The sequence below is a fragment of the Dendrobates tinctorius genome, unplaced genomic scaffold (assembly GCF_039654945.1).
Source record: "Dendrobates tinctorius isolate UK_male_01 unplaced genomic scaffold, ASM3965494v1 ptg000034l, whole genome shotgun sequence".
In the NCBI taxonomy this organism is placed as follows: Eukaryota; Metazoa; Chordata; class Amphibia; order Anura; family Dendrobatidae; genus Dendrobates; species Dendrobates tinctorius.
The window spans coordinates 6,933,087-6,959,896 of NW_027361702.1; the positions used below are offsets into that span (position 1 = coordinate 6,933,087).

Here is a 26,810-nt window from a genome sequence, read left to right on the forward strand (position 1 = left end):
CTTTGCGCACTTCTTACAGATAACCTTGGCCTGATCATGAGGATTTTGTTCAAAAAAGTGCCACACTGCACTCTTCCTACTTTGGCAGACATTTTGCGGCCTAGCACGCTGTGATCTTTTGACCCTCTGGACAAGCTGTCCAACAACTCTTTTGATGTTTGGAACCTGTCTTTGGAGTGCTCCGGGCCTGCCAGATAACAGCTGTTGCGATGTCGATGTCTGCTGTGGATGCTCCTCATCTGAGCTATTGGAAGCAGCACCCTCTTCCCCCAATGGATGCCAATCTGGGTCAACAACTGGGTCATCCATCACCTCCTCTTCTATGTCATGTGCACCTTTCTCTGTGTCACCGTGTATGGTGGTATAGTGTGCGGGAAGGGGCACCTGAGTCTCATCAGGGTCAAAATCTGGCTCTGTACACTGCGAGGACAATGTAGTGCTCTGAGTGAATGTACCAGCAGAATCATCCATCAGCGGCTGTGCATCAGTGCACTCCATGTCAGATTCATCTTGGCCTGGGTAATTCACCATTTGACTTGATAATCCAGGCATGGTATGTGAAAACAGCTCCATGGAGTAATCAGTAGTATGGCCTGCGTCATCCTTCAATCTTGGTTGGGGTGAAGGACACAAGGAAAGGTGTGGTTCATGAACATGAGCCTCCAATGACGACTCAGTGCTTTTACTTTTTACAACTGAAGAAGAGGAGGCGATAGAGCTGGAGGCTGAGTCAGCAATGTAAGACAAAACTTTTTCCTGATGCTCTGCCTTTAAAAGCGGTTTGCCAACTCCTAGAAAACTAAGCGTTCGAGTCCTTATGTAGCCAGACGATGACGCAGGGTCAGCACCTCCTGCATTCGGTCCTATTTTGCTCTTGCCACTACCATCAGATCCACCACCAACACCATCATTACCAGCTGCCAACCCCCGCCCAATTCCACGGCCTCTTCCACCAGCCTTCCTCATTTTTGGTAGAAATGTAGACAAAATCCAACAAACTATATAGTAATGTAAAACAAGGTACAAGGTGTCTATAGGACAGGGGAGTTTTAGAATTTCTGCGTACACTTTTGGACACTGGACACTTGTGGATTGTGTGCGGCCCACTGATATCTGAGCGCTATGTGACACGCTCGATGGCACAGCTGCCTGTGTCCAAAGTGACGAGAGGATAATGGAGATTTTGAATCTCTGCGTACACTTGTGGACAGTGGACACTTGTGGATTGTGTGCGGCCCACTGATATCTGAGCGCTATGTGACACGCTCGATGGCACAGCTGCCTGTGACCAAAGTGACGAGAGGATAATGGAGATTTTGAATCTCTGCGTACACTTTTGGACACTGGACACTTGTGGATTGTGTGCGGCCCACTGATATCTGAGCGCTATGTGACACGCTCGATGGCACAGCTGCCTGTGACCAAAGTGACGAGAGGATAATGGAGATTTTGAATCTCTGCGTACACTTGTGGACACTGGACACTTGTGGATTGTGTGCGGCCCACTGATATCTGAGCGCTATGTGACACACTCGATGGCACAGCTGCCTGTGACCAAAGTGACGAGAGGATAATGGAGATTTTGAATCTCTGCGTACACTTTTGGACACTGGACACTTGTGGATTGTGTGCGGCCCACTGATATCTGAGCGCTATGTGACACGCTCGATGGCACAGCTGCCTGTGACCAAAGTGACGAGAGGATAATGGAGATTTTGAATCTCTGCGTACACTTGTGGACAGTGGACACTTGTGGATTGTGTGCGGCCCACTGATATCTGAGCGCTATGTGACACGCTCGATGGCACAGCTGCCTGTGACCAAAGTGACGAGAGGATAATGGAGATTTTGAATCTCTGCGTACACTTTTGGACACTGGACACTTGTGGATTGTGTGCGGCCCACTGATATCTGAGCGCTATGTGACACGCTCGATGGCACAGCTGCCTGTGACCAAAGTGACGAGAGGATAATGGAGATTTTGAATCTCTGCGTACACTTGTGGACAGTGGACACTTGTGGATTGTGTGCGGCCCACTGATATCTGAGCGCTATGTGACACGCTCGATGGCACAGCTGCCTGTGACCAAAGCGACGAGAGGATAATGGAGATTTTGAATCTCTGCGTACACTTGTGGACACTGGACACTTGTGGATTGTGTGCGGCCCACTGATATCTGAGCGCTATGTGACACGCTCGATGGCACAGCTGCCTGTGACCAAAGTGACGAGAGGATAATGGAGATTTTGAATCTCTGCGTACACTTTTGGACACTGGACACTTGTGGATTGTGTGCGGCCCACTGATATCTGAGCGCTATGTGACACGCTCGATGGCACAGCTGCCTGTGACCAAAGTGACGAGAGGATAATGGAGATTTTGAATCTCTGCGTACACTTGTGGACAGTGGACACTTGTGGATTGTGTGCGGCCCACTGATATCTGAGCGCTATGTGACACGCTCGATGGCACAGCTGCCTGTGACCAAAGTGACGAGAGGATAATGGAGATTTTGAATCTCTGCGTACACTTTTGGACACTGGACACTTGTGGATTGTGTGCGGCCCACTGATATCTGAGCGCTATGTGACACGCTCGATGGCACAGCTGCCTGTGACCAAAGTGACGAGAGGATAATGGAGATTTTGAATCTCTGCGTACACTTGTGGACACTGGACACTTGTGGATTGTGTGCGGCCCACTGATATCTGAGCGCTATGTGACACGCTCGATGGCACAGCTGCCTGTGACCAAAGTGACGAGAGGATAATGGAGATTTTGAATCTCTGCGCACACTTTTGGACACTGGACACTTGTGGATTGTGTGAGGCCCACTGATATCTGAGCGCTATGTGACACGCTCGATGGCACAGCTGCCTGTGACCAAAGTGACGAGAGGATAATGGAGATTTTGAATCTCTGCGTACACTTTTGGACACTGGACACTTGTGGATTGTGTGCGGCCCACTGATATCTGAGCGCTATGTGACATGCTCGATGGCACAGCTGCCTGTGACCAAAGTGACGAGAGGATAATGGAGATTTTGAATCTCTGCGTACACTTTTGGACAGTGGACTCTTGTGGATTGTGTGCGGCCCACTGATATCTGAGCGCTATGTGACACGCTCGATGGCACAGCTGCCTGTGACCAAAGTGACGAGAGGATAATGGAGATTTTGAATCTCTGCGTACACTTTTGGACACTGGACACTTGTGGATTGTGTGCGGCCCACTGATATCTGAGCGCTTTGTGACACGCTCGATGGCACAGCTGCCTGTGACCAAAGTGACGAGAGGATAATGGAGATTTTGAATCTCTGCGTACACTTGTGGACAGTGGACACTTGTGGATTGTGTGCGGCCCACTGATATCTGAGTGCTATGTGACACGCTCGATGGCACAGCTGCCTGTGACCAAAGTGACGAGAGGATAATGGAGATTTTGAATCTCTGCATACACTTGTGGACAGTGGACACTTGTGGATTGTGTGCGGCCCACTGATATCTGAGCGCTATGTGACACGCTCGATGGCACAGCTGCCTGTGACCAAAGTGACGAGAGGATAATGGAGATTTTGAATCTCTGCGTACACTTTTGGACACTGGACACTTGTGGATTGTGTGCGGCCCACTGATATCTGAGCGCTATGTGACACGCTCGATGGCACAGCTGCCTGTGACCAAAGTGACGAGAGGATAATGGAGATTTTGAATCTCTGCGTACACTTGTGGACAGTGGACACTTGTGGATTGTGTGCGGCCCACTGATATCTGAGCGCTATGTGACACACTCGATGGCACAGCTGCCTGTGACCAAAGTGACGAGAGGATAATGGAGATTTTGAATCTCTGCGTACACTTTTGGACACTGGACACTTGTGGATTGTGTGCGGCCCACTGATATCTGAGCGCTATGTGACACGCTCGATGGCACAGCTGCCTGTGTCCAAAGTGACGAGAGGATAATGGAGATTTTGAATCTCTGCGTACACTTGTGGACAGTGGACACTTGTGGATTGTGTGCGGCCCACTGATATCTGAGCGCTATGTGACACGCTCGATGGCACAGCTGCCTGTGACCAAAGTGACGAGAGGATAATGGAGATTTTGAATCTCTGCGTACACTTTTGGACACTGGACACTTGTGGATTGTGTGCGGCCCACTGATATCTGAGCGCTATGTGACACGCTCGATGGCACAGCTGCCTGTGACCAAAGTGACGAGAGGATAATGGAGATTTTGAATCTCTGCGTACACTTGTGGACACTGGACACTTGTGGATTGTGTGCGGCCCACTGATATCTGAGCGCTATGTGACACGCTCGATGGCACAGCTGCCTGTGACCAAAGTGACGAGAGGATAATGGAGATTTTGAATCTCTGCGTACACTTTTGGACACTGGACACTTGTGGATTGTGTGCGGCCCACTGATATCTGAGCGCTATGTGACACGCTCGATGGCACAGCTGCCTGTGACCAAAGTGACGAGAGGATAATGGAGATTTTGAATCTCTGCGTACACTTGTGGACAGTGGACACTTGTGGATTGTGTGCGGCCCACTGATATCTGAGCGCTATGTGACACGCTCGATGGCACAGCTGCCTGTGACCAAAGTGACGAGAGGATAATGGAGATTTTGAATCTCTGCGTACACTTTTGGACACTGGACACTTGTGGATTGTGTGCGGCCCACTGATATCTGAGCGCTATGTGACACGCTCGATGGCACAGCTGCCTGTGACCAAAGTGACGAGAGGATAATGGAGATTTTGAATCTCTGCGTACACTTGTGGACAGTGGACACTTGTGGATTGTGTGCGGCCCACTGATATCTGAGCGCTATGTGACACGCTCGATGGCACAGCTGCCTGTGACCAAAGTGACGAGAGGATAATGGAGATTTTGAATCTCTGCGTACACTTGTGGACACTGGACACTTGTGGATTGTGTGCGGCCCACTGATATCTGAGCGCTATGTGACACGCTCGATGGCACAGCTGCCTGTGACCAAAGTGACGAGAGGATAATGGAGATTTTGAATCTCTGCGTACACTTTTGGACACTGGACACTTGTGGATTGTGTGCGGCCCACTGATATCTGAGCGCTATGTGACACGCTCGATGGCACAGCTGCCTGTGACCAAAGTGACGAGAGGATAATGGAGATTTTGAATCTCTGCGTACACTTGTGGACAGTGGACACTTGTGGATTGTGTGCGGCCCACTGATATCTGAGCGCTATGTGACACGCTCGATGGCACAGCTGCCTGTGACCAAAGTGACGAGAGGATAATGGAGATTTTGAATCTCTGCGTACACTTTTGGACACTGGACACTTGTGGATTGTGTGCGGCCCACTGATATCTGAGCGCTATGTGACACGCTCGATGGCACAGCTGCCTGTGACCAAAGTGACGAGAGGATAATGGAGATTTTGAATCTCTGCGTACACTTGTGGACACTGGACACTTGTGGATTGTGTGCGGCCCACTGATATCTGAGCGCTATGTGACACGCTCGATGGCACAGCTGCCTGTGACCAAAGTGACGAGAGGATAATGGAGATTTTGAATCTCTGCGCACACTTTTGGACACTGGACACTTGTGGATTGTGTGAGGCCCACTGATATCTGAGCGCTATGTGACACGCTCGATGGCACAGCTGCCTGTGACCAAAGTGACGAGAGGATAATGGAGATTTTGAATCTCTGCGTACACTTTTGGACACTGGACACTTGTGGATTGTGTGCGGCCCACTGATATCTGAGCGCTATGTGACACGCTCGATGGCACAGCTGCCTGTGACCAAAGTGACGAGAGGATAATGGAGATTTTGAATCTCTGCGTACACTTGTGGACAGTGGACACTTGTGGATTGTGTGCGGCCCACTGATATCTGAGCGCTATGTGACACGCTCGATGGCACAGCTGCCTGTGACCAAAGTGACGAGAGGATAATGGAGATTTTGAATCTCTGCGTACACTTTTGGACACTGGACACTTGTGGATTGTGTGCGGCCCACTGATATCTGAGCGCTATGTGACACGCTCGATGGCACAGCTGCCTGTGACCAAAGTGACGAGAGGATAATGGAGATTTTGAATCTCTGCGTACACTTGTGGACAGTGGACACTTGTGGATTGTGTGCGGCCCACTGATATCTGAGCGCTATGTGACACGCTCAATGGCACAGCTGCCTGTGACCAAAGTGACGAGAGGATAAGGGAGATTGGATTGCTTTTAAAAAAGCAGTTTGCGGAGCAGTGGGTAAACAGCAATGCCAGCGTGTCAGGAAGCCTTAAAAGGCAGCCCAACAACCAACACCACTGATACACCACAATATAGCCTCCCCTTGCACTGCACACACAGTGACTTGTGTGTTGTGCAGGCCAAATCGCTAGCAGCAGAATCAGTTTTTTTGTCTTCTTCCCTGCCTAACGCTCTCCCTACAGAATCAGCAGCAACCTCTCCCTATACTAAGATCGGCAGAAGTAAGATGGCGGTCGGCGTGCACGCCCTTTTATACCCCCTGTGACGCCCACCAAAGCAAGCCAATCACTTGCATGCCCTTCTGAAAGATGGTGGTGACCCGTGCCTATGTCATCACGTTGCCCACAGTGTCCGTGGATCCTGATTGGCTGAAAAAGAGCGCAAAACAAACTTTTGAAACGCGACTTTGGCGCGTAAGTCGCCGACCTCGTGGCCGACCTCATCCTAGGGTCGGGTTTCGTTTCATGAAACCCGACTTTGCCAAAAGTCGGCGACTTTTGAATTTTTTCGACCCGTTTCGCTCAACTCTACTGAAATTCATTGCTCCGCGTTGGCTGGTCATCCAGGCATTTTTGGTACCAGAGATTTGGTGAGTCGGTCTTTTTGGTGGCCTGCCTTATCTCGTGATGTCAGGAATTTTGTGCAGTCCTGTGGGACTTGTTCTCGGTCTAAACCCTGGTCTCGTTCTAGTGGGTTGTTGATGTCCCTGCCGGTGCCCAAGAGGCCATGGAACCATATCTCAATGGATTTTATTTCTGATCTTCCTGTCTCTCAGAGAATGACTGTTATCTGGGTGATTTGTGATAGATTTTCTAAGATGATCCATCTTGTACCATTCCCAAAGTTGCCATCTTCTTCAGAGTTGGTGCCCTTGTTTTTACAACAGGTGGTTTCGTTGCATGGAATTCCTGAGAACATTGTGTCGGACAGAGGAGTCCAGTTTGTTTTCAGATTTTGGAGAGCTTTTTGTTCCAAACTGGGAATTCAGTTATCTTTCTCCTCTGCATTTCATCCTCAGACCAATGGGCAGACTAAGAGAACAAACCAGACTTTGGAGTCCTATTTGATATGTTTTATATCTGCTGATTAGGATGACTGGGTCTCATTTTTGCCCTTGGCCGAATTCGCGCTAAACAATAGAGCTAGTTCTGCGACTTTGATGTCGCCCTTTTTCTGTAACTTTGGGTTTCATCCTCGATTTTCTTCAGGGCAAGTGGAATCTTCGACCTGCCCAAGTGTGGACACTGTGGTAGAGAGAATGCAGCAGATTTGGGACCAAGTGGTGGATAAGTTGTCCCTCTGTCAGGAAAAAGCCCAACGGTTTTCCAAACGGCATATGACCATTGGTCCCCGGTTTAAAGTGGGTGATATGGTTTGGTTGTCGTCAAACAATATTCATATGAAGGTTGCGTCTCCAAAGTTCAAGCCAAGATTCATTGGACCTTATAAGATTTTGGAGATTCTTAATCCTGTTTCTTTTCGATTGGCTCTTCCAGTTAGGTTTAAGATCCATAACGTGTTTCATAAATCTCTGTTGAAGAGGTTTGTGGAGCCAGTAGTTCCTATGGCGGCGCCTTCTGACCCTGTATTGGTTAAAGGCAATGTGGAACATGAGGTAGAGAAAATATTGGATTCTCGTTAGGCTAGACGGAGACTCCAGTACTTGGTCAAATGGAAGGGTTATGGCCAGGAGGACAATTCTTGGGTCTCTGCTTCTGACATTCATGCCTATAGATTGGTTCGTGCTTTTCACCGGGCCCATCCTGATCGGCCTGGTGGCGTGGATGAGGGTTCGGCAACCCCTCCCCAAGGGGGGGTACAGTTGTGAATTCGCTTTCTGGCCTACCTCTGGTTACTAGTGAAGGTAATGGAGCTGGTTATATTGACAGAGGGGTCGCGAGTTCCTTTTCCGGGCTCCCTCTGGTGGTTACTGGAGGTAGTGGAGCTGATCTAATTAACAAGCCTGCAACCTGATAATGAGGAGGATGACTGGAGATCTGGAGTTTCTGACTGGATTTAAGACAGCCGACTCACTCTATCCCTGCTGGTGATTTTTCCTGCCTCCTGAGGTCTTAGTTTCCAGCTCAGTCCCTGCATGCTCAGCTAAGTGTTTTTTTTGCTATTGTTCACATTTGAACTCGTTTTGTTTATTTCAGTTTTGTGTGATCAGCCAGCCCCGGCTGGGGCTGTGCTGAATTTCTATCCTTATGTTACTGCTTGTGCCAGTTTGTTTTTGTCCCTTATTAGATTGGCCTCTTTTTGCTCTTCTTTCAGAATATACCAGAGTGCTGATATAGTGGGCGAAGTCTAGTGACTTCAGTATTTTTCTATCAGACGTGTTGGGCATTTTTTGCAGGGTTTTTTGTGTGATTGCAGACAGAATCTTTCCTTTCCTGTCCTGTCTAGTTAGTGTGGGCCCCATCATTTGCTCAGTCTATTTTCCTACCTGTGTTTGTGTTTTCATCTTGTCTCACCGACAATATATGTTTGGGGGCTATCTATTCCTTTGGGGTCTGCTCTGGGGCAGTTTAGATTTCTCCTTTCTTGCTTTAGGCTTATTTAGTTCTCCGGCTGTGTCGAGGCGTCTAGGATCATCGTAGGTACGCTCCATGGCTACTGCTAGTTGCGTGGATAGGATCAGGGGTCTGCAATCCGCTTAGTTAGCAACCTCTCTGTGTCACCAAGGAGGAAAGCAAAACCAAGCTAAGCCACAGAAAACCAATCATAACAGGGAAGTGTCAGGATCCTGTCAGAGTCGGCAAACTGCCACGGCTGAGCAGGGTGACTTACCCACACTACGGGAGGGCCCAGGGTCCGATACTACAGTGAAAGTTCAAGCAGACAGGACCTGCGACACTGAAAGTAGTAAGGAGTACAAGGACCTACGATCATGTAACTGCAGGGGGTGGGGCTTAGCTTCCTACTGCTGCAGATATAATATACTTACTGCAGAGATACTGTAGTAGAGGAGAGGGAAACGCAGGTCAGACAAGCAGAGGTCATACACAGAGAGGGCGGTGCGGTACCAGAGGGACGAGCAGAGAATAGTCAAGACACAGGCAGAGAGTCATACACAGAGAGGGTAGCGCAGTACAAGAGGGACAGGCAGAACTCGTAACAGGGACGGAACCGGATCAAAACCAAACAAGCAACAAGTTAACAGGCACAAGGCACACGTACGCAAGAGGTCAACTAACTCAGCTGAGGATAGGAGTATAACCGACACAGGACCTAGGTGGAGTGGCCACTAAATAGCCGCCCTCTGCCAGAGAGAGGCAGAAACAATTAACCCCTGTCTGACCAGGATGGGCCAAAGACAAAACCCCGTCCTGGATCATGACAGGAAGCCTGAGCAACAATCTCTCTCAGTCAGTGACTTGCTGCTGAGTTGCCAGGTCCTGTCTTGCTGTTTCTCTCGTTTCTGCCTCCCAAGGATCTGCGTACCCTGGTCCGTACTTGTATCCTGTGTCTCTCATTTCTGCCTCCCAGGGGGCTGCATACCCTGGACTTAATCCTTGTTCCTGTACCATATCCCGTACCTGACCCTGTCTGAGCTAAGTCCTATACCTGTGTCTGGTTGTATCCCTGTCTTTAGCTTTCTCTATCCCGCTTTGTGTTTCCTTGTGTTCACTCCTTCTGCTCTTTGCTCTGCATCCTGCGGCTCTGCTCTTTGCTCTGAAACCAGCGGCTCTGCTTTTTGCTCCGCAACATGCAGTTCTGCTCTGCTGCGCACCTTGCGGTTCTGCTCTGCTCCGCATCCTGCGGCTCTGCTCTGCTCCACATCCCATGGCTCTGCTCTGCTCCGCATCCTGTGGTTCTGCTCTGCACCACATCCTGTGGTTCAGATCTGCTCCCGCTCCGCTCCCTGCAGTTCCTGTCCCTTTAGTCTGTACTGGCTCCTACCAGTTCCTTTCCCTCCACTCTGAACTGGTTCCAACCTGTTCCCTTATCCCAATCGTACCTGCCTGTGTTCCTGTCCTACCCGAACCAGTTCCAGTCCCTCCAGCTCCATACAGTATAATGGGCAACATATATTGCTCCATACAGTATAATGTCCCCATATAATGATCCATACAGTATAATGTCCCCATATAGTGCTCCATGCAGTATAATGGGCCCCACATAATGTTCCATACAGTATATTGGACTCATATATTGCTCCATACAATATAATGGCCTCATATATTGCTCCATACAGTATATACTGGGCCCCATATCTTGCTCTTTACAGTATAATGGGCCCATATATTGCTCTATACAATATAATGGGCTCCATATATTGCTCAACAGTATATAATGGGCCCCATATCTTGCTCCTTACAGTATAATGGGCCCGTATATTGCGCCATACAATATAGTGGGCCCCATATATTTTCTATACAGTATAATGGGTGCCATATATTGTTCCATACAGTATAATGAGCCCCATATAGTGCTTCATACAATATAACAGTATAATGGCCCCATATATTGCTCCATACAAAAATAATGGGCCCCATATCTTGCTCCATACAGTACAATAAGCCCATATATTGTTCCATATGTAAGGGGGTGAAGTGCAGGAAGAGCCGAGAGAGAGTTGCCTCCTCTGCTCCGTGCCCGAAACCATTGAGCAGGAACGCAGGTTCCTCGGGGGACAGAAAAGCAGCCTGTTCAGCAGCCAGGAACAGGAAGGAAGCAGAGCTGAGAGCGGAAAAAGCGTGCAGGTTTTCCTCAGAGCAGCGCATACAGGAGACGGGAGGATGCTGACACAGACTGGGAGAGAGATCTCCGGTACAACAGCCAGAGACAGAGAGACCGCGCACAAAGACTGCAGACCGTGAGTACGTGAAGCCGGGTACTTCAGTGTCAGGAAGGTTACGCACTCATTCCTGTGATGAGACTTTCCCCTACAAAGAGACTGCGCTCTGTGCTAAGACGTTTCCCTGCAAAGAGACTGTGCTCTGTGATAAGACTGTCCCCTGCAAAGAGACTGCGCTCAGTGACAGGGCTGTGACCTGCTAAGAGAGACTGTACCACGTACGAAGTTCCGGTGACCCTTGTGTTAATGCAGAGCCCCTGATTCCGGTGAGAAAGCACCGCTGCAGAGTTGGAGAGAAGGACTTGCATCATAGGGGATATTGTTTGTCTCATACCCCTCTGGCTGCCGTAGAAAACCCCTCATATCTCAGCTGGACATTGTTAAAGGCACAGGATACAGAGTACTTCAGACGACAAGAGCTGCTGGTGATTCGGCGCCAACGTGGGAGAAGAGTGACCCTTCAATCAAGACCCCTTCAGACTGATAAGTTCCTCCATAGGAAAACTACCCTTTATACTGTTTAATACTGTTGGTGCTTTTTGTCTGCTTGCTTAACTCGTTCTCATAATATTCATATTTGCACTGTTAATTTTGTCAGTTGTTAGTCCATCTGTTCCGTGGTGACATACTCATCTCCTGCTCTTTATTACACTTACAATATAATGGGCCCCATATATTGATCCATACAGTATATAATGGGCCCATATATTGCTCCATAGAGTATAATGAGCTCCATATAGAGCTCCATACAGTATAAATTCCCTATATAGTGCTCCATACAGTATAATGGGCCCCATATAATTCTCTGTACAGAATAATGTCGCCATATATTGCTCCAAACAGTATAATGGGACCCATATAGTGCTTTGTGCAGTATAACAGTATAATGGCCCCATATATTGCTCCATACAAAAATAATGGGCCCCATATATTGCTCCATATAGTATAATGGGCCCATATATTGTTCCATACAACCGATTTTGCTTCAGGAGAAGAAGGAGGCTCGGGGGATCTCAGATCCGGTACTATGGTAGGGGGAATGGGGACACCATTTCTCTCTCCTCTGACATGTTAAATCTTGTCAGAGGAGAGAGAAATGATTTTCAAAACAGATCACAATTTTTTTTTCACATGATCGCCATTATTCATTGAATAAGGGTGAACACGTGATCAGGGACCGGAGAAAACGGCCCAGATCGTGTTCTCCAGGGTCTCAACTACCCCTATTACCTGAAATCCAAGATATTTTCCTGGGGGGGCGCTATTCACTACTTCCTGATCACTGTTTTAAAACAGTGATGAAAGAACAATTCCCCTTAGCAGCCACGGTTTTTATGCGTATTGGCAGTCATTAATCCTTCTAGCTCCCATGATAGCATAACAAATTATTTTTTTACTGGCTTTTCTCCATCTCTAATGGTGGTGTCTCTAAACTCCCAAAGCAAAAAGAAGTTTCCCACCATGGAGCATGTTTACTAGTCCTTTAGTGATAACCTCTTACTGATAAAACTGTGATTTTATCAAAGCTACGGCAAGCAGCACAGTAAGTGACACATCGCTGGAATCAGGGTCTCTGCCCCCACTATATGCTGCTTTCAGATTAGGTGGCTAAAACCTGGTGACAGATTCCTGGCATCCCTGTGTCTCTGCAAAATGGTGCTGTCATGATCCAGACCGAGTTTTGGGTCTTGTTTCTCCTTTCCAGGTCTGGTCATTCAGGGCTTAACTTTCTCTGCCTCGTTCTGATGTCAGGACTGCTATTTCACTGACATGCATCCTGCAAGCAATGCCAGCATATTTCCTGCCTATGGTGTGTGTAGCTGGCTCTGCTGAGACCATGATTTGTCTTGTTGTGTTTAGCTGACTTTTCCTCTGTCTGTGTACCCCTTTCCTACCTGTCCTGATTCTGTATGTCCCTGTGTGTTTGGACTCCCTGGTACTTGACTCTGCTTTGGCTCTGACCGGATTCTGTCCCTTCCTTCTGGTACTTCTGCTACGGACCGGTACTGACCTTTTTGTGCTCCTCTGACTCTGTGTATGGGATTCCCCTTGATACTACGCTACTCTCTGGTATCGACCCAGCTTGTCTGACTATTCTGCTGCCACCTGGTGGTAGCCTTGCTGCAGTGCTGCTGGTCTGTTCTGAGCAGGAGTCCAGCCCTCCACTCTGCTGCCATCTACTGGAGTTTGCGTTACTCTGCATTTACTTGCAGTGCTGCAGCATGTCAGGTGCCTAAAACATTAAAGCAAAAATTGAATCCTGAAGAAGTGTATAGCAGTTACTAATAACTGCATGGATTTATTGAAAATATGTCATATCTAATCAATCTGCTTGTTTCTTGGAGTGCAAATCTGGATAATGGTCATGTGGCTAATGGAAATATCTAGATTTTGTATGAAAAATATTTAGATTTGATACCTTGCAATGACTAACTGAAAATATGGTAACAAATTGCAGCTTTCTAGACTACTCAGGTCTCTTCATCAGGCTAGACTAGAACAAAATCTAAAGAATCACATATTTATGCAAAACAGGACACATGAATAATGCAATAGATAAGTGACATGAATCAGAACTATCATTATGGGAGAGTGATAGATAGTTATGGTCATAAATATTGGAACAGTTCAAAGATAAGGAGGGTGAAAGTTTTATTGTCCTGTGATTGGAGTCTGATCCATGGTTGTGATGCCCCCAAATGGTGTGAGGTGCAAATTCCTTAGTTGATGTAGAAAGACATAAATCCATGTGACACATTCATTCCTGCACTGAGTGTGTCACAGGTTGTCATGAGTTTATACTCCCAGACTCTTCTGTCTGAGACTTGAAGTTACCGTGTAATATCAGTAATTTCATGTCCATGGTGCTGTGATCACGGATACAAAAATGTTTGGCCATGGGTAAACCTATTCTTTTTTTATTTTATTGTGAGACGATGACAATTCACCCTTGTTCTCAGTTTTTGCCCTGTCTCCTCTACATACAGACCCCCAGCTGGACATATGGAACATATAATTAAGCACACCACATTAGATGTGATGTAGCTGACAGTCCAGGGATCTTGTAGTCCTGCTGTAAGTTGAGGATCTCTATCTTGTCCGTGGTCATTATAAATGGACAGGTTCTGCATCCCAATATCAACCTAACACTTAACTACTCCAGCACTGAAATTAACTTTTTGGACACCATCCTTAAGCTACAGAACAATGAAATAGAGACATCCCTGTATCAGAAGCCAATTGACAGTGCAACATACTTTAAATGGGACAGTTTCCATCCAAAACAAATAAAAAACTCTATTGTCTACAGCCCAGCCATCAGATACAATTGTATATGTTCTAACCCCATGGATAGAGATGAACACCTTGGTCACCTCAAAAAGACCTTTTTAAGTCAGGGCTACCATCCAAGAACAATTGAAAACCAAATTACAAGAGCCATCAGAATATCAAGGAATCACCTGCTACATTACAAAGTTAAAGAAGAAAATAACCGGGTGCCTCTAGTAGTCACCTACAACCCAAATCTGGAGGTGCTAAGGGGAGCTGCACGGAAATTACAACCTTTACTACAAAAAGATTCCTGATAACAATCCATATTTCCAGACCCCCCACTGCTGTGTTTTAGGCAGCCCCCAAATCTAAGAAGCATCATTGTCAGAAGCTCCCTGTCCTCTACAACAGCTGCAGGAACCTTTCCTTGCAACCAGAAAAAATATAAAACCTGTCCATTTATAATGACCACGGACAAGATAAAGATCCCCAACTCACATCATAACTACAAGATCTCAGGTACTTTCAGCTGCATCATGTGGTGTACTTAATTATTTATACTAAATGTCCCACACAATAAGAGAAAAAAGAATGGATCTACCTGTGGCCAAACATTTTTGTATCCCTGATCACAACACCATGGACATGAATTTACTTGTATTAAAAGGTAACTTCAAATATTAGAGAGACAAGGGTCTGGGAGCATAAATTCATGACAACCTGTGACACACTCAGAGCAGGAATGAATGTATCGCATGGATTTATGTCTTTCTACATCATTTAGGGAAGGTGCTCCTCAGACCTTGCGGGGGCATCACAACCATGGACTAGACCATAATCAGAGGACAATAAAACTTTCATGTTCATATCTATGAAATGTTCCAATATTTACAGCCACAGCTGCTTTCCCCTCTCCGTCTTGCTGCCGAAACCAGGAGCAAAATGAATCCGATCCTGGCATGATAGTTGCCAGGTATATTTTTTCTTTGAAATGCTCTGACATTCCAGGGATAACAAAGTTAGAAGATCCAACTAATTAAACTAATTCAGCTGCGCCCTCTGGACAGCTCCTCCCTGCATTGCTCTGGTTGATTGACAGGTCCCTTCCAATGTACACACATAAGAGACCTGTCAATCAACTAGAACAGAGCAATGACAAGACCTACGGGGACAGTGCCAGGCTAGAATTGTCTCTCTTTATGGTCCTGAGCTGCATATTCAAACTATGTTCTCTATGAAGCTCTCCGGTGTTTTAGAGAAAAAAAATGATTTAAGGGGCAGGTCTGGGTTCTGAAATTTAAAAGGGTATTCCCATCTCCAAGATTTTATCACAATTAGTAGTAGGTGTAATAATAATATTAGAAAATAACTCCAATTAGAAATGTATAGTTCTTATGATTCGCTAGGTCACTTACCTCATATGTAGGGCATTGCAGGACCTTTGGTATCCATGGTTACCATCAATTATATAGTGACAGTTAGTTGTTAGTGGCTGTAACCATGGATACCTTAGCTACTGGAATGCCTGTAAGTGACATAGGTAACCAGAAGAACTATACTACATTTCTAATAGGAGCTATTTGCTAATATTATTAATATTACACCTACTACATATTGGGAGAGAATCTTGGAGATGAGAATACCCCTTTCAGTTTAATGTATATGTGGTTGAAAAACACAAAAATCCCCCATCACTATGAAAATTACTACACTTTTTGAATGTAAGTGAATCACCTTCCCTAGTTAAAGGACACATCTTCCCGAGTCACCCCAGGAATGAGAGCCATTTCCCTCCCTGCTTCTGGCTCCATGAGAAAAGACATCTTCTCTCCTGGGAACTTTTCCTATGTAAATTACCATCAACAATGAGGACAGTTAGATTTGTTAGGGTATGTTTACACTGTGCTTTATTGATGATTAAAAAGGTACAGGAATCGCTCCTTGTTTCTGTGGTTTTCTATTTGTACCCATGAGATTTTTTTCTTTTTTTCATTCTTTGTTTCCTGTAGTGCGTTATTGTTTGTTTTTTTGCAGGCGTTTTTGATTAATGTTTTTCATCTTTTTTGGCGTGCATTTTTTTTCCATAACTTTTCTGACATTTTTTTAAAATCCATTATACAATGAATAAAACGCCTGCCATTTCCATAGTGAATGGGCTTAAAAAATGCTGAAAAAAGACACCCAGGTTTTTTCTTAACTTTTCAGTTGGCTTCAGTAGTATAGTATGTAGCGTCATCCTAGCAGAAAATGTCAGGAGAATGGACATGTTATTTCTTTTAGCCACTTGGCTTACTGGAAAGCTTAAAGTGTTTAAAACGAGCCAAAAAGGCCTTAACATGGGAACAGCAAGCTGTTTTTCCATCGAATCAAATAAGGATTATTCTTTTTTGCACTTTATTCTGCATTTTTATCAGCGGAGCCCCAGTGTGAACATACCCTTAGGATACTAGAGAGGGCATCAGAAGGAGCCACAGAAGGAGGCATCAGAAAAATGACTGCAACAAGATCTGTTACGTAATTCACATTTAGAAATGTAATTGTGCAATCACACTTTACTGAGGAATTGCACACCTCACTGAGCTGAGCAGCCCTTGCTTGCAGTCAGAGAAGCTTGTATCGAGACCTGTTTGTCTTACCCTCTTCCTGGGGGCAGTAGGCACATCTGCAGCAGGAATCCGAGCACAACCAGTGATAGTAAAGATGTCTCTTCATGCCCCCGCGCCATAAGGGGGCTATCTGCTAGACCTGTAGTGAAAAAAAAAATCTATATTTGTAACAGTTCAAATTCAAAATTGTAATGTTTTTACTAACTATAAACCCCAAAACATTAAAACCATCAGCTAATACAGTGTCATACACCCACGGAACCTATATGAGAGCGCACTGACATTCCATTCAAAGGAACGGGCTACAAGTTACTTCCCTAAGAAATAGAGAGCATACTGTCACGAAAATGTCATGCCAAACTGGTAGATCTGGGGGTAGAAGATCACTGCATATTGTGGATCACAGATCTTCCATTTAGCCTGTGTGTTTGGATCCCATATTGAATGAATTTGATTTCCTTTGGTGCTGAAGAGGCTAATGACCCTTTCTATGCTGGTCAGAAACATGCAGCTCCATTTCAGCTGCTTCTGGTTTGGTCATTAACTCTTCCTATAAAACTTGGATAGACCCTCTCTTTCTTGCCAGTGAAAGCTCTGCTTCCTTGCCCTTAGGAGACATTGTGCTGAAAAGGAGTTCATTGTTGCTATTGGAGATTTTTTTTTATGTGTGGTGTGCGTTAACAAAGTGTTTTGGAGAGACGTTGTTGTTGAGGTGTTCTGCTGCACATGTGTGTTTATCTCCTAGTACATGTTTCCCTTTTAGTTTATTCCTCCTTGTCCCTATCCTCCTAACCACTGTTGGTTGATGCTTTTGTATGATAGAGTGTTTCACCAACCCAATGCAAGCCAATGGGGAAGAAAAGTCGGCAGGGAGTGGAGGACAGGAAACACACCTACAGTGCCCATTTTAATGCCAAAAACATCAATTCATATTACTTAAGCTTGTCAACCTTAATTTACTTTATAATAATAGTTAGGCATTGAAAACTGGGGGTTATTTGGCTAAAGTTGTGGGGGGGGGGTAGGGCTGGCTCCAGGTTTTCGTGGGCCCAGGGCCAAAGAGTGTCACTGGGCTCCTTTAACACATGCCATGATTCATGATCCTCTGATATGGCAGAGAAATAGCGGTATAGTACAATGAAACATACTTCACTTCTTACATCACATGACTGATATCCATTTTAAATTCCCCAATAGCTCCAAAAATGGACAGTATATTCCTCCATACAGTATTATGGCCACCGCATAGTGCGCTATACAGAGTAATGGGGCCCATATATTTCTCCATATAGAATCATTGGTCCTATATAATGTTTGAAACAGTATATCATGAGCTCAGCATAATGCTACAGTATATGTTGGTCCCCATGGATGAAGCTCCACTGTTTTATGGGCCCAAATAATGATCCATATATAATGGGCCCCATTTCTAATGCTCTAGTGTATCATGTGCCCTGTAAATGCTGTGCCAGTGTCTGATGTCCACCTTTGGAATGCTCCAGTGTACGGTGGGCATCATATATCATTCTCCAGAGTATAGTGCTCCCAAAAAATAGCTGTCCCAACATTGAAAACAATTAAATAAGTCTCCTCGCTAGGGAATCCCTGTACTAGTCTGGACTCCTCATCGTCCCCATCTTCCATCTCACTGCACTTGGACTGTTTAGGCAGAGGGCGTACAGACGTGATGTCATTGCACTCTCTGACCAGAATGTCACTCTCAGGAAACGCGGAAGACGTCACGGTGGTGGAGCAGGGAGAGGTAAGTATTTCAACTTTGCAAGTGCTGTGATTCTGAGCAAGCAAGGGGGGCCCACTCGTTGGTGACGGCACTGGCACAGTGCCCCTCATAGTACACCGGTGTGTCTGACGGCGGGTGTGCACCCCCACCATCTTGATTCTACTATGAAGGACCTTGTGCCAGGGCCAAACAGTGTGCCCACCCACCTGTCCAGGGCAACGGCACTCGCACGGGTGCGTTCTCCAGGTGGTGACTCCGGCTCTGTGGGGGGAGGCAGCCCAGTTAGGGAGGTGGAAAAATTGGCATATGTTGACGTTGGACATTCAGCAGCTGCAAATGGAGAAATTGGAGAAGTCCGCGGAAGAGGAGGACAAAAGCAAGCCATTTTTCTGGCGACCTACGTGTCAGCAGGGGAGGGTGGGACAAAATCCTTTGAAACCCATGCATGGTTCATTTTAATGAAGGTTAGATCATCAACATTTTGGGTCGACAGACGGGTTCTTTTTTCTGTCAGTATTGATCCAGCAGCACTGAAGACTCGTTCAGATAACACACTAGTAGCAGGGCAAGCGAGCTCCTGTAAGGCATATTGTGCCAATTCAGGCCAGGTGTCAAATTTACTGGCCCAATAGTCAAAGGGGAAAGACCAGTGAGGGAGAACATCGATATGGGAGGAGAAGTAGTTTGTTACCATAGGTGACAACTGCTGTCTCCTGTCACTTTTGATCGATGCTGTATTACCAGTCGTGTGAGCAGTACTTGAAAAATCAGTCCACAACATGGTCATGAAACCCCTGTGTCCAACGCCACTTCGGCTGTGTGCACCACGAACACCTCTTCCATGTTGCCCCCTACGGCTTGCTGGAAAAACATCACCACCGCTGTGTGCTGGGAATGCCTCAAACAAATGGTTTACCAGAGTTGCTTGTTTGTTAGCCAATATTAGCTCTAGGTTCTCCTGTGGCATGATGTTTTGGAATTTGCCTTTTTAGCGTGGATCCAGGATGCTGGCCAACCAGTAGTCATCATCCTTCATCATTTTGGCAATGCGGGGGTCCCTTTTTAGGATCTGCAAGGCATAATCAGACATGTGGGCCAATGTTCCAGGTGTCAATGATGCACTGCGAGTGCTGGGTGGAGGAGCACTTTCTGGCAAATCCACATCCCTCCAGTCATGCACAAACCCTGTACCTGACCTTGCCACGCCAACATTTTTTCTTGCCCCCTGAGAAGCATCCTCCTCCCTAAAATAATCATCCCCCTCATCCTCTTCTTCCTCTCCTCGTCCACGAGACTTCCCTGACCAGACAATGGCTGACTGTCATCAAGGCTTCCCTCCTACTCTTCCTCCTCGGCTGCAGACGCCTGCTCCTTAATGTGCGTCAAAGTTTGCATGAGCAGATGCATAAGTGGGATGCTGATGTTTATGATGGCGTCGTCTGCGCTTACCAGCCGTGTGCATTCCTCAAAACACTGAAGGACTTCACAGAGGTCTTTCAGCTTCGACCACTGCACACCAGACAACTCCATGTCTGCCTGCAAACTGCCTGCCCGTGTATCCTCCCACAAATGAATTACAGCCTGCCTCTGTTCTCACAGGCTCTGAACCATGTGCAGGGTGGAGTTCCACCTTGTTGCAACATCGATAATTAGGCGGTGCTTGGGAAGGTGGAGCAATCGCTGCAGCTTCTGCATACGACTGGCGTGTACGGGCGACCGGCGGATGTGCGAGCACAGTCTTCGCACCTTATGGAGCAGGGGTGTTAACTCCAGATAATTACTGCACTGCACCACCTGGTTCAAGGTGTGAGCCAAGCAAGGTATGTGTCTGAGTTTTGAAAGGGCTATGGCTGCCACAAAACTCCGGCCGTTATCACTAACTACCTTGCCTGCCTCAAGATGTAGACTGCCCAGCCATGACTCGGTTTGTCGCTGCAAGTAGTCGGCCAGTACCTCCACGGTGTGTCTGTTGTCGCCCAAACACATCATCTTCAACACAGCCTGCTGACGCTTACCACTAGCTGTTCGATAGTGGGACACCTCGTGTGCAACACTGGCAGCTGCGGATGGAGTGTTCGTGCGACTGCGCTCTGTGGACGAGCTTTCGCTTCTGGAAGAGGAGGAAGAGGGTCGAAAGCCTACAGCCAACTGTTTCCTATACCGTGGGCTAGGCAGCACTGTCCCGCCACCGCTGTCCCCTGTGGACCCTGCATCCACCACATTAACCCAGTGCACAGTGATGGACACGTAACGGCCCTGGCCATGCCTACTGGACCGTGCATCTGTTGTGATGTGCACCTTTCCACTCACTGATTGCTTGAGTGCATGGACAATGCGGTCTTTCACATGCACGTGGAGGGCTGGGATGACTTTTCGCGAAAAGAAGTGCCGACTGGGTAGGTCATAGCGTGGTACTGCGCAGGCCATGAGCTCACGGAAAGCTTTGCTTTCAACCAATCGGTAGGGCATCATCTCTAACGAAATTAGTTTGGCAGTGTACGCGGATGAGAGGATGAGTACTTTCTTGTCCTACTCAGAGTCTCTGGTAGGGTGAGCTGGTCTTGAGAGCTGCATATGGTGCATCTAGCGGTGGACATGGCGGACTGAGAGAGGGTTGGTGATGGTGATGGTGTTGGTGGTGTTGCTGATAGCCTAGATTCAGTCTTTCGTAGCAATAACATTGTGATTCCATGACTGCTTTGCCCTTGCGACGACACCTCGACATTTGCTGCTGGTGGTGTGCTAACCGGTGGGCTTACAGTGGGGGAAGCGATGTAGTGTTGCTGATTACCTTCATTCGGAGCAGGTGCACATGTGGTACGTGAGGTTTGGTAGTCCATCCACGCTTGCAAGTGCATGGTGGTTAAATGTCTAAGCATGCAACTGGTATTCAAATTTCTCAGATTTTTCCCTCGGCTAAAGGTCTTTGCGCACTTCTTACAGATAACCTTTGCCTGATCATTAGGATTTTGTTCAAAAAAGTGCCACACTGCACTCTTCCTACTATGGAAGACATTTTGAGACCTTGCACGCTGTGCTAATTTGACTGTCTGGCCAAGATGTCCTGCAACCCTTTTGGTTTTTGTAACCTGTTTTTGGACTGCTAGTCCTGCCAGATAACAGCTCTTGCGATGTCGTTGCCTGCTGCGAATGCTCCTCCTCCTCTTCTGAGCTATTGACAGCGGCACCCACTTCCCCCAATGGATGCCAATCTGGGTCAACAACTGGGTCATCCATCACCTCCTCTTCAATTTCATGTGCACCTTCCTTTGTGTCACTGTGTAAGGTGGTATAGTATGCGGGAAGGGGCACCTGAGTTTCATCAAGGTCTGATTCTGCCTCAGTACACTGCAAGGACAATGTAGTGCTCTGAGTGAATGTACCAGCAGAAAAATCTATCAGTGGCTGTGCATCAGTGCACTCCATGTCAGATTCATCTTGGACTGGGGAATTCACGATTTGACTTGCTAACCCAGGCATGGTATGTGAAAAGAGCTCCATGGAGTAATCGGTAGTGTGGCCTGCCACATCCTTCACTTTTGGTAGGGGTGAAGGACACAAGGAAAGGTGTTGTTCCTGACCAGGAGCCTCCAATGACGACTCAGTGCTTTTATTTTTTGAAACTTGATAAGAGGAGGCGAGAGAGCTGGAGGCTGTGTCAGCAATGTAAGCCAAAACTTGTTCCTGAAGCTCCGGCTTTAAAAGTGGTTTACCTACTCCCAGAAAAGAGAGCCTTCGAGGCCTTGTGGAGCCAGACGATGACGCAGGCTCAACACCTCCTGCATTAGGTGCTATTGTGCTTTTGCCACTACCAACAGATGCAACACCACCACCACCACCATCGTGACCAGCTGGCAACCCCCCCCCCACTTCCATGGCGTCTTCCACCATACTTGCTCATTTTTGTGAAAATGTACCCAAAATACCACCAGCTATATGGTACTGTAAAACAAGGTAGAAGGTGTATCTACTATTGGTGAGAATTTGAATCTCACTTTAGATTTGAGGACGCTGAACTATTGTCTCAGGCCCAGTAGAAATTACACCTCAATGTAACAGGCTGAAATTGGATGGTGTATGACAAGGTGGAGGGTGTATATAGGATTGGTGAGATTTTGGATCTCACTAGAGATTTGAGAACGCTGACAATGATGCTCTCAGTCCAAGTATGGATACAGGCAGCCTAATAAGCAGGACTGCTGCACAGTGCACACACAAAAGGGTGGAAAAATGAACCCTTGGTAACTGTGCAGAAAAGAGGAAGAAAAGTATTTTTGCTTTTAAAAAAGCAGTTTGCACAGCAGTGTGCAAACAGCAATGCAGCTATCAGGGAGCCTTATAAGGCAGCCTAGTAACCAACAGAGCTGATGCACAAAAATAGAGCCTCCCCTGTCACTGCACACAAAATGTTGTGTTGTAAGTGGAAATTGCTAACAGCAGAAGCAGTTTTTTTGTTCTTCTTCCCTGCCTAACGCTCTCCCTACAGAATCAGCAGCAGCTCTCCCTATTCTGAGATCAGCAGAAGTAAGATGGCGGTCGGCGTTCACGCCCTTTTATAGCCCCTGTGACGCCACACAAAGCCAGCCAATCACTTGCATGCCCTTCTCAATGATGGTGGTGACCGATGCCTACGTCATCGCGTTGCCCACATTGTGCGTCCTCCATCATTGGCTGAAAAAGGGCGCTGGAAGCATCTTTTGAAACGCGACTTTGGCGCTCTGGTCGCCGACCTCGTGGCTGACCTCACGCTATGGTCGGGTTTCGTTTCATGAAACCCGACTTCAGCGAAAGTCGGCGACTTTTGAATATGACCGACCCGTTTCGCTCAAATCTAATCAAGAGTTCTCCCGGGACAGGGATCGCTAGGCTCCCAGTCCAGGGACAGTTTCAGGCCCCCTTCCTAAACCTAAGACCATCACAGCATGACACATACATGTAAGAGACTTGAAAAATGAGTTTGCCCCTCTCTGATGCACTGCTGCTCCAGTCTAACAGGGATAAAAGTGCTTGTCGATGCGGGTCCCAGAAATCAGACCACTCTGATCAAGATTATTATAATGTTATTTCATGCCATGACTCATAGATTTCTAATAGTGATGAGCGAGTGTGCTTGTTACTCGAGTTTTCTGAGTATGCTCGGGTGTTCTCCAAGTATCTTGGGCATGCTCGTAAATTAAAGCGAACCTGTCACCTGTTTATAAGATGCGGCCACTGCCTTTCAGGTCTTATCTACAGCATTCTATAATGCTGTAGATAAGAAAAATAACTTTTATTATACTCATCCGGGAAAGGTCAGAGAGGCCCAGCACCTGTGCACTGCAGTACTTTGCTCTGCCCTCAACAGGGCAGAGAAGTACGCCTGTACAGGAATGCTATGCTGGGAAGCCATGAAGCAAGCAGGAGGGCGGCATTGCAAGAAGATGGGAGGCGCTGGACCCGGACCTATGACATCCATTGGACCGGATCGCACCAGACCGCCCCCCCCGGGTGAGTATAATGAAACTTAATTTTCTTATCTTGCTGGTTGGACCAGGGGGTTTATCTACAGCATTATGGAATGCTGTAGATAAGCACTGAAAGCCAGTGGCCGCATATTATAGTGGCCAAAACAGGTGACAGGTTTCCTTTAAGGTGGAGTCCCCGCAGCTGCATGATTTGCGGCTGCTAGACAGCCTGAATACATGTGGGGATTGCCTGTTTGTAAGGAAATCCCCACATGTTGAATACATGTGGGGATTTCCTTACAAACAGGCAATCCCCACATGTATTCAGGCTGTCTAGCAGCCGCAAATCATGCAGCTGGACAGCTGATTGGCGGAGGTACCGTTTGTCACACTCCTACGATTAGACATTGATGACCAAATCGAAGGAAAAGTCGTCATTGCTAAAGTAGTAAGGAAAAAATCTACCAAAATCGGAGGTAGCAAATCGAACCCCCTTTCCACTTCTGAGCTCCGCAGTGTGGCGGTGTGTCAAACATGCAGTTAGCATCCACTTGTATGGTATTGCTGTGTGAGGAAACCCCACTTAACAATTTACTAGGTGTATGTCTACAGAAGCCGGGCACAATGTATTGGGAACGACTATGGTACTTTGCAATTTTCACTATTTGCTTTATTCTGGAAAACACCTTAAGGGTCAAAACAGTAGCTTCATCCATAAATGATATATGATTTACACCTCATCCAGAAGGGGCACCCACTCCTGGGCTCCTGTCCTGGCTGGGAAGGATTTGTACCACATCTAACGTATCCACCACGCCTCAGAAACAGACTATACCTGTTTCCCGATGGTCACAAATCATGTTCCAGCTATGACTAATTTGTGGTTAGCAGATCTTTGCTGAATATTGCTCAATCTTCCACAATTAGATTGATCACATGATCTGATCATGTAGCTATTTCTCCGAGCATGAAAGAAAAGTACTGCCAAAAAGACCAAGTAGCTCTGGCACCTCTCACATTCACATTCAATCAATGTAAACCAGATGAACAGTCGTCTAAACTAGAGTTGAGCGAAACGGGTCGAAAAAATTCAAAAGTCGCCGACTTTTGGCAAAGTCGGGTTTCATGAAACGAAACCCGACCCTAGGATGAGGTCGGCCACGAGGTCGGCGACTTACGCGCCAAAGTCGCGTTTCAAAAGTTTGTTTTGCGCTCTTTTTCAGCCAATCAGGATCCACGGACACTGTGGGCAACGTGATGACATAGGCACGGGTCACCACCATCTTTCAGAAGGGCATGCAAGTGATTGGCTTGCTTTGGTGGGCGTCACAGGGGGTATAAAAGGGCGTGCACGCCGACCGCCATCTTACTTCTGCCGATCTTAGTATAGGGAGAGGTTGCTGCTGATTCTGTAGGGAGAGCGTTAGGCAGGGAAGAAGACAAAAAAACTGCTTCTGCTGCTAGCAATTTGGCCTGCACAACACACAAGTCACTGTGTGTGCAGTGCAAGGGGAGGCTATATTGTGGTGTATCAGTGGTGTTGGTTGTTGGGCTGCCTTCTAAGGCTTCCTGACACGCTGGCATTGCTGTTTACCCACTGCTCTGCAAACTGCTTTTTTAAAAGCAATCCAATCTCCATTATCCTCTCGTCACTTTGGTCACAGGCAGCTGTGCCATTGAGCGTGTCACATAGCGCTCAGATATCAGTGGGCCGCACACAATCCACAAGTGTCCAGTGTCCAAAAGTGTACGCAGAGATTCAAAATCTCCATTATCCTCTCGTCACTTTGGTCACAGGCAGCTGTGCCATCGAGCGTGTCACATAGCGCTCAGATATCAGTGGGCCGCACACAATCCACAAGTGTCCAGTGTCCAAAAGTGTACACAGAGATTCAAAATCTCCATTATCCTCTCGTCACTTTGGTCACAGGCAGCTGTGCCATCGAGCGTGTCACATAGCGCTCAGATATCAGTGGGCCGCACACAATCCACAAGTGTCCAGTGTCCAAAAGTGTACGCAGAGATTCAAAATCTCCATTATCCTCTCGTCACTTTGGTCACAGGCAGCTGTGCCATCGAGCGTGTCACATAGCGCTCAGATATCATTGGCCGCACACAATCCACAAGTGTCCAGTGTCCAAAAGTGTACGCAGAGATTCAAAATCTCCATTATCCTCTCGTCACTTTGGTCACAGGCAGCTGTGCCATCGAGCGTGTCACATAGCGCTCAGATATCAGTGGGCCGCACACAATCCACAAGTGTCCAGTGTCCAAAAGTGTACGCAGAGATTCAAAATCTCCATTATCCTCTCGTCACTTTGGTCACAGGCAGCTGTGCCATCGAGCGTGTCACATAGCGCTCAGATATCAGTGGGCCTCACACAATCCACAAGTGTCCAGTGTCCAAAAGTGTACGCAGAGATTCAAAATCTCCATTATCCTCTCGTCACTTTGGTCACAGGCAGCTGTGCCATCGAGCGTGTCACATAGCGCTCAGATATCAGTGGGCCGCACACAATCCACAAGTGTCCAGTGTCCAAAAGTGTACGCAGAGATTCAAAATCTCCATTATCCTCTCGTCACTTTGGTCACAGGCAGCTGTGCCATCGAGTGTGTCACATAGCGCTCAGATATCAGTGGGCCGCACACAATCCACAAGTGTCCACTGT

General features: G+C 47.1%; 1 protein-coding gene across 2 annotated transcripts in view; it reads right to left on the reverse strand.

The window, feature by feature from the left end:
• Nucleotides 1–26,810, reverse strand: part of GABRA3 (gamma-aminobutyric acid type A receptor subunit alpha3) — a 194,626-nt gene that overhangs the window by 126,528 nt on the left and 41,288 nt on the right. Inside the window, exons 1-2 of one of the 2 annotated variants that reach the window (XM_073573059.1) lie at nt 17,294–17,382; nt 16,987–17,095 (exon numbers count right to left, since the gene is read on the reverse strand). In XM_073573059.1, coding sequence (XP_073429160.1) covers nt 16,987–17,075 — 89 coding nt within the window. In that variant the 5' untranslated portion in view covers nt 17,076–17,095; nt 17,294–17,382. Of the gene's footprint in view, nt 1–16,986; nt 17,096–17,293; nt 17,383–26,810 lie in introns of those variants that run through there. The other variant, XM_073573058.1, reaches the window with a different exon arrangement.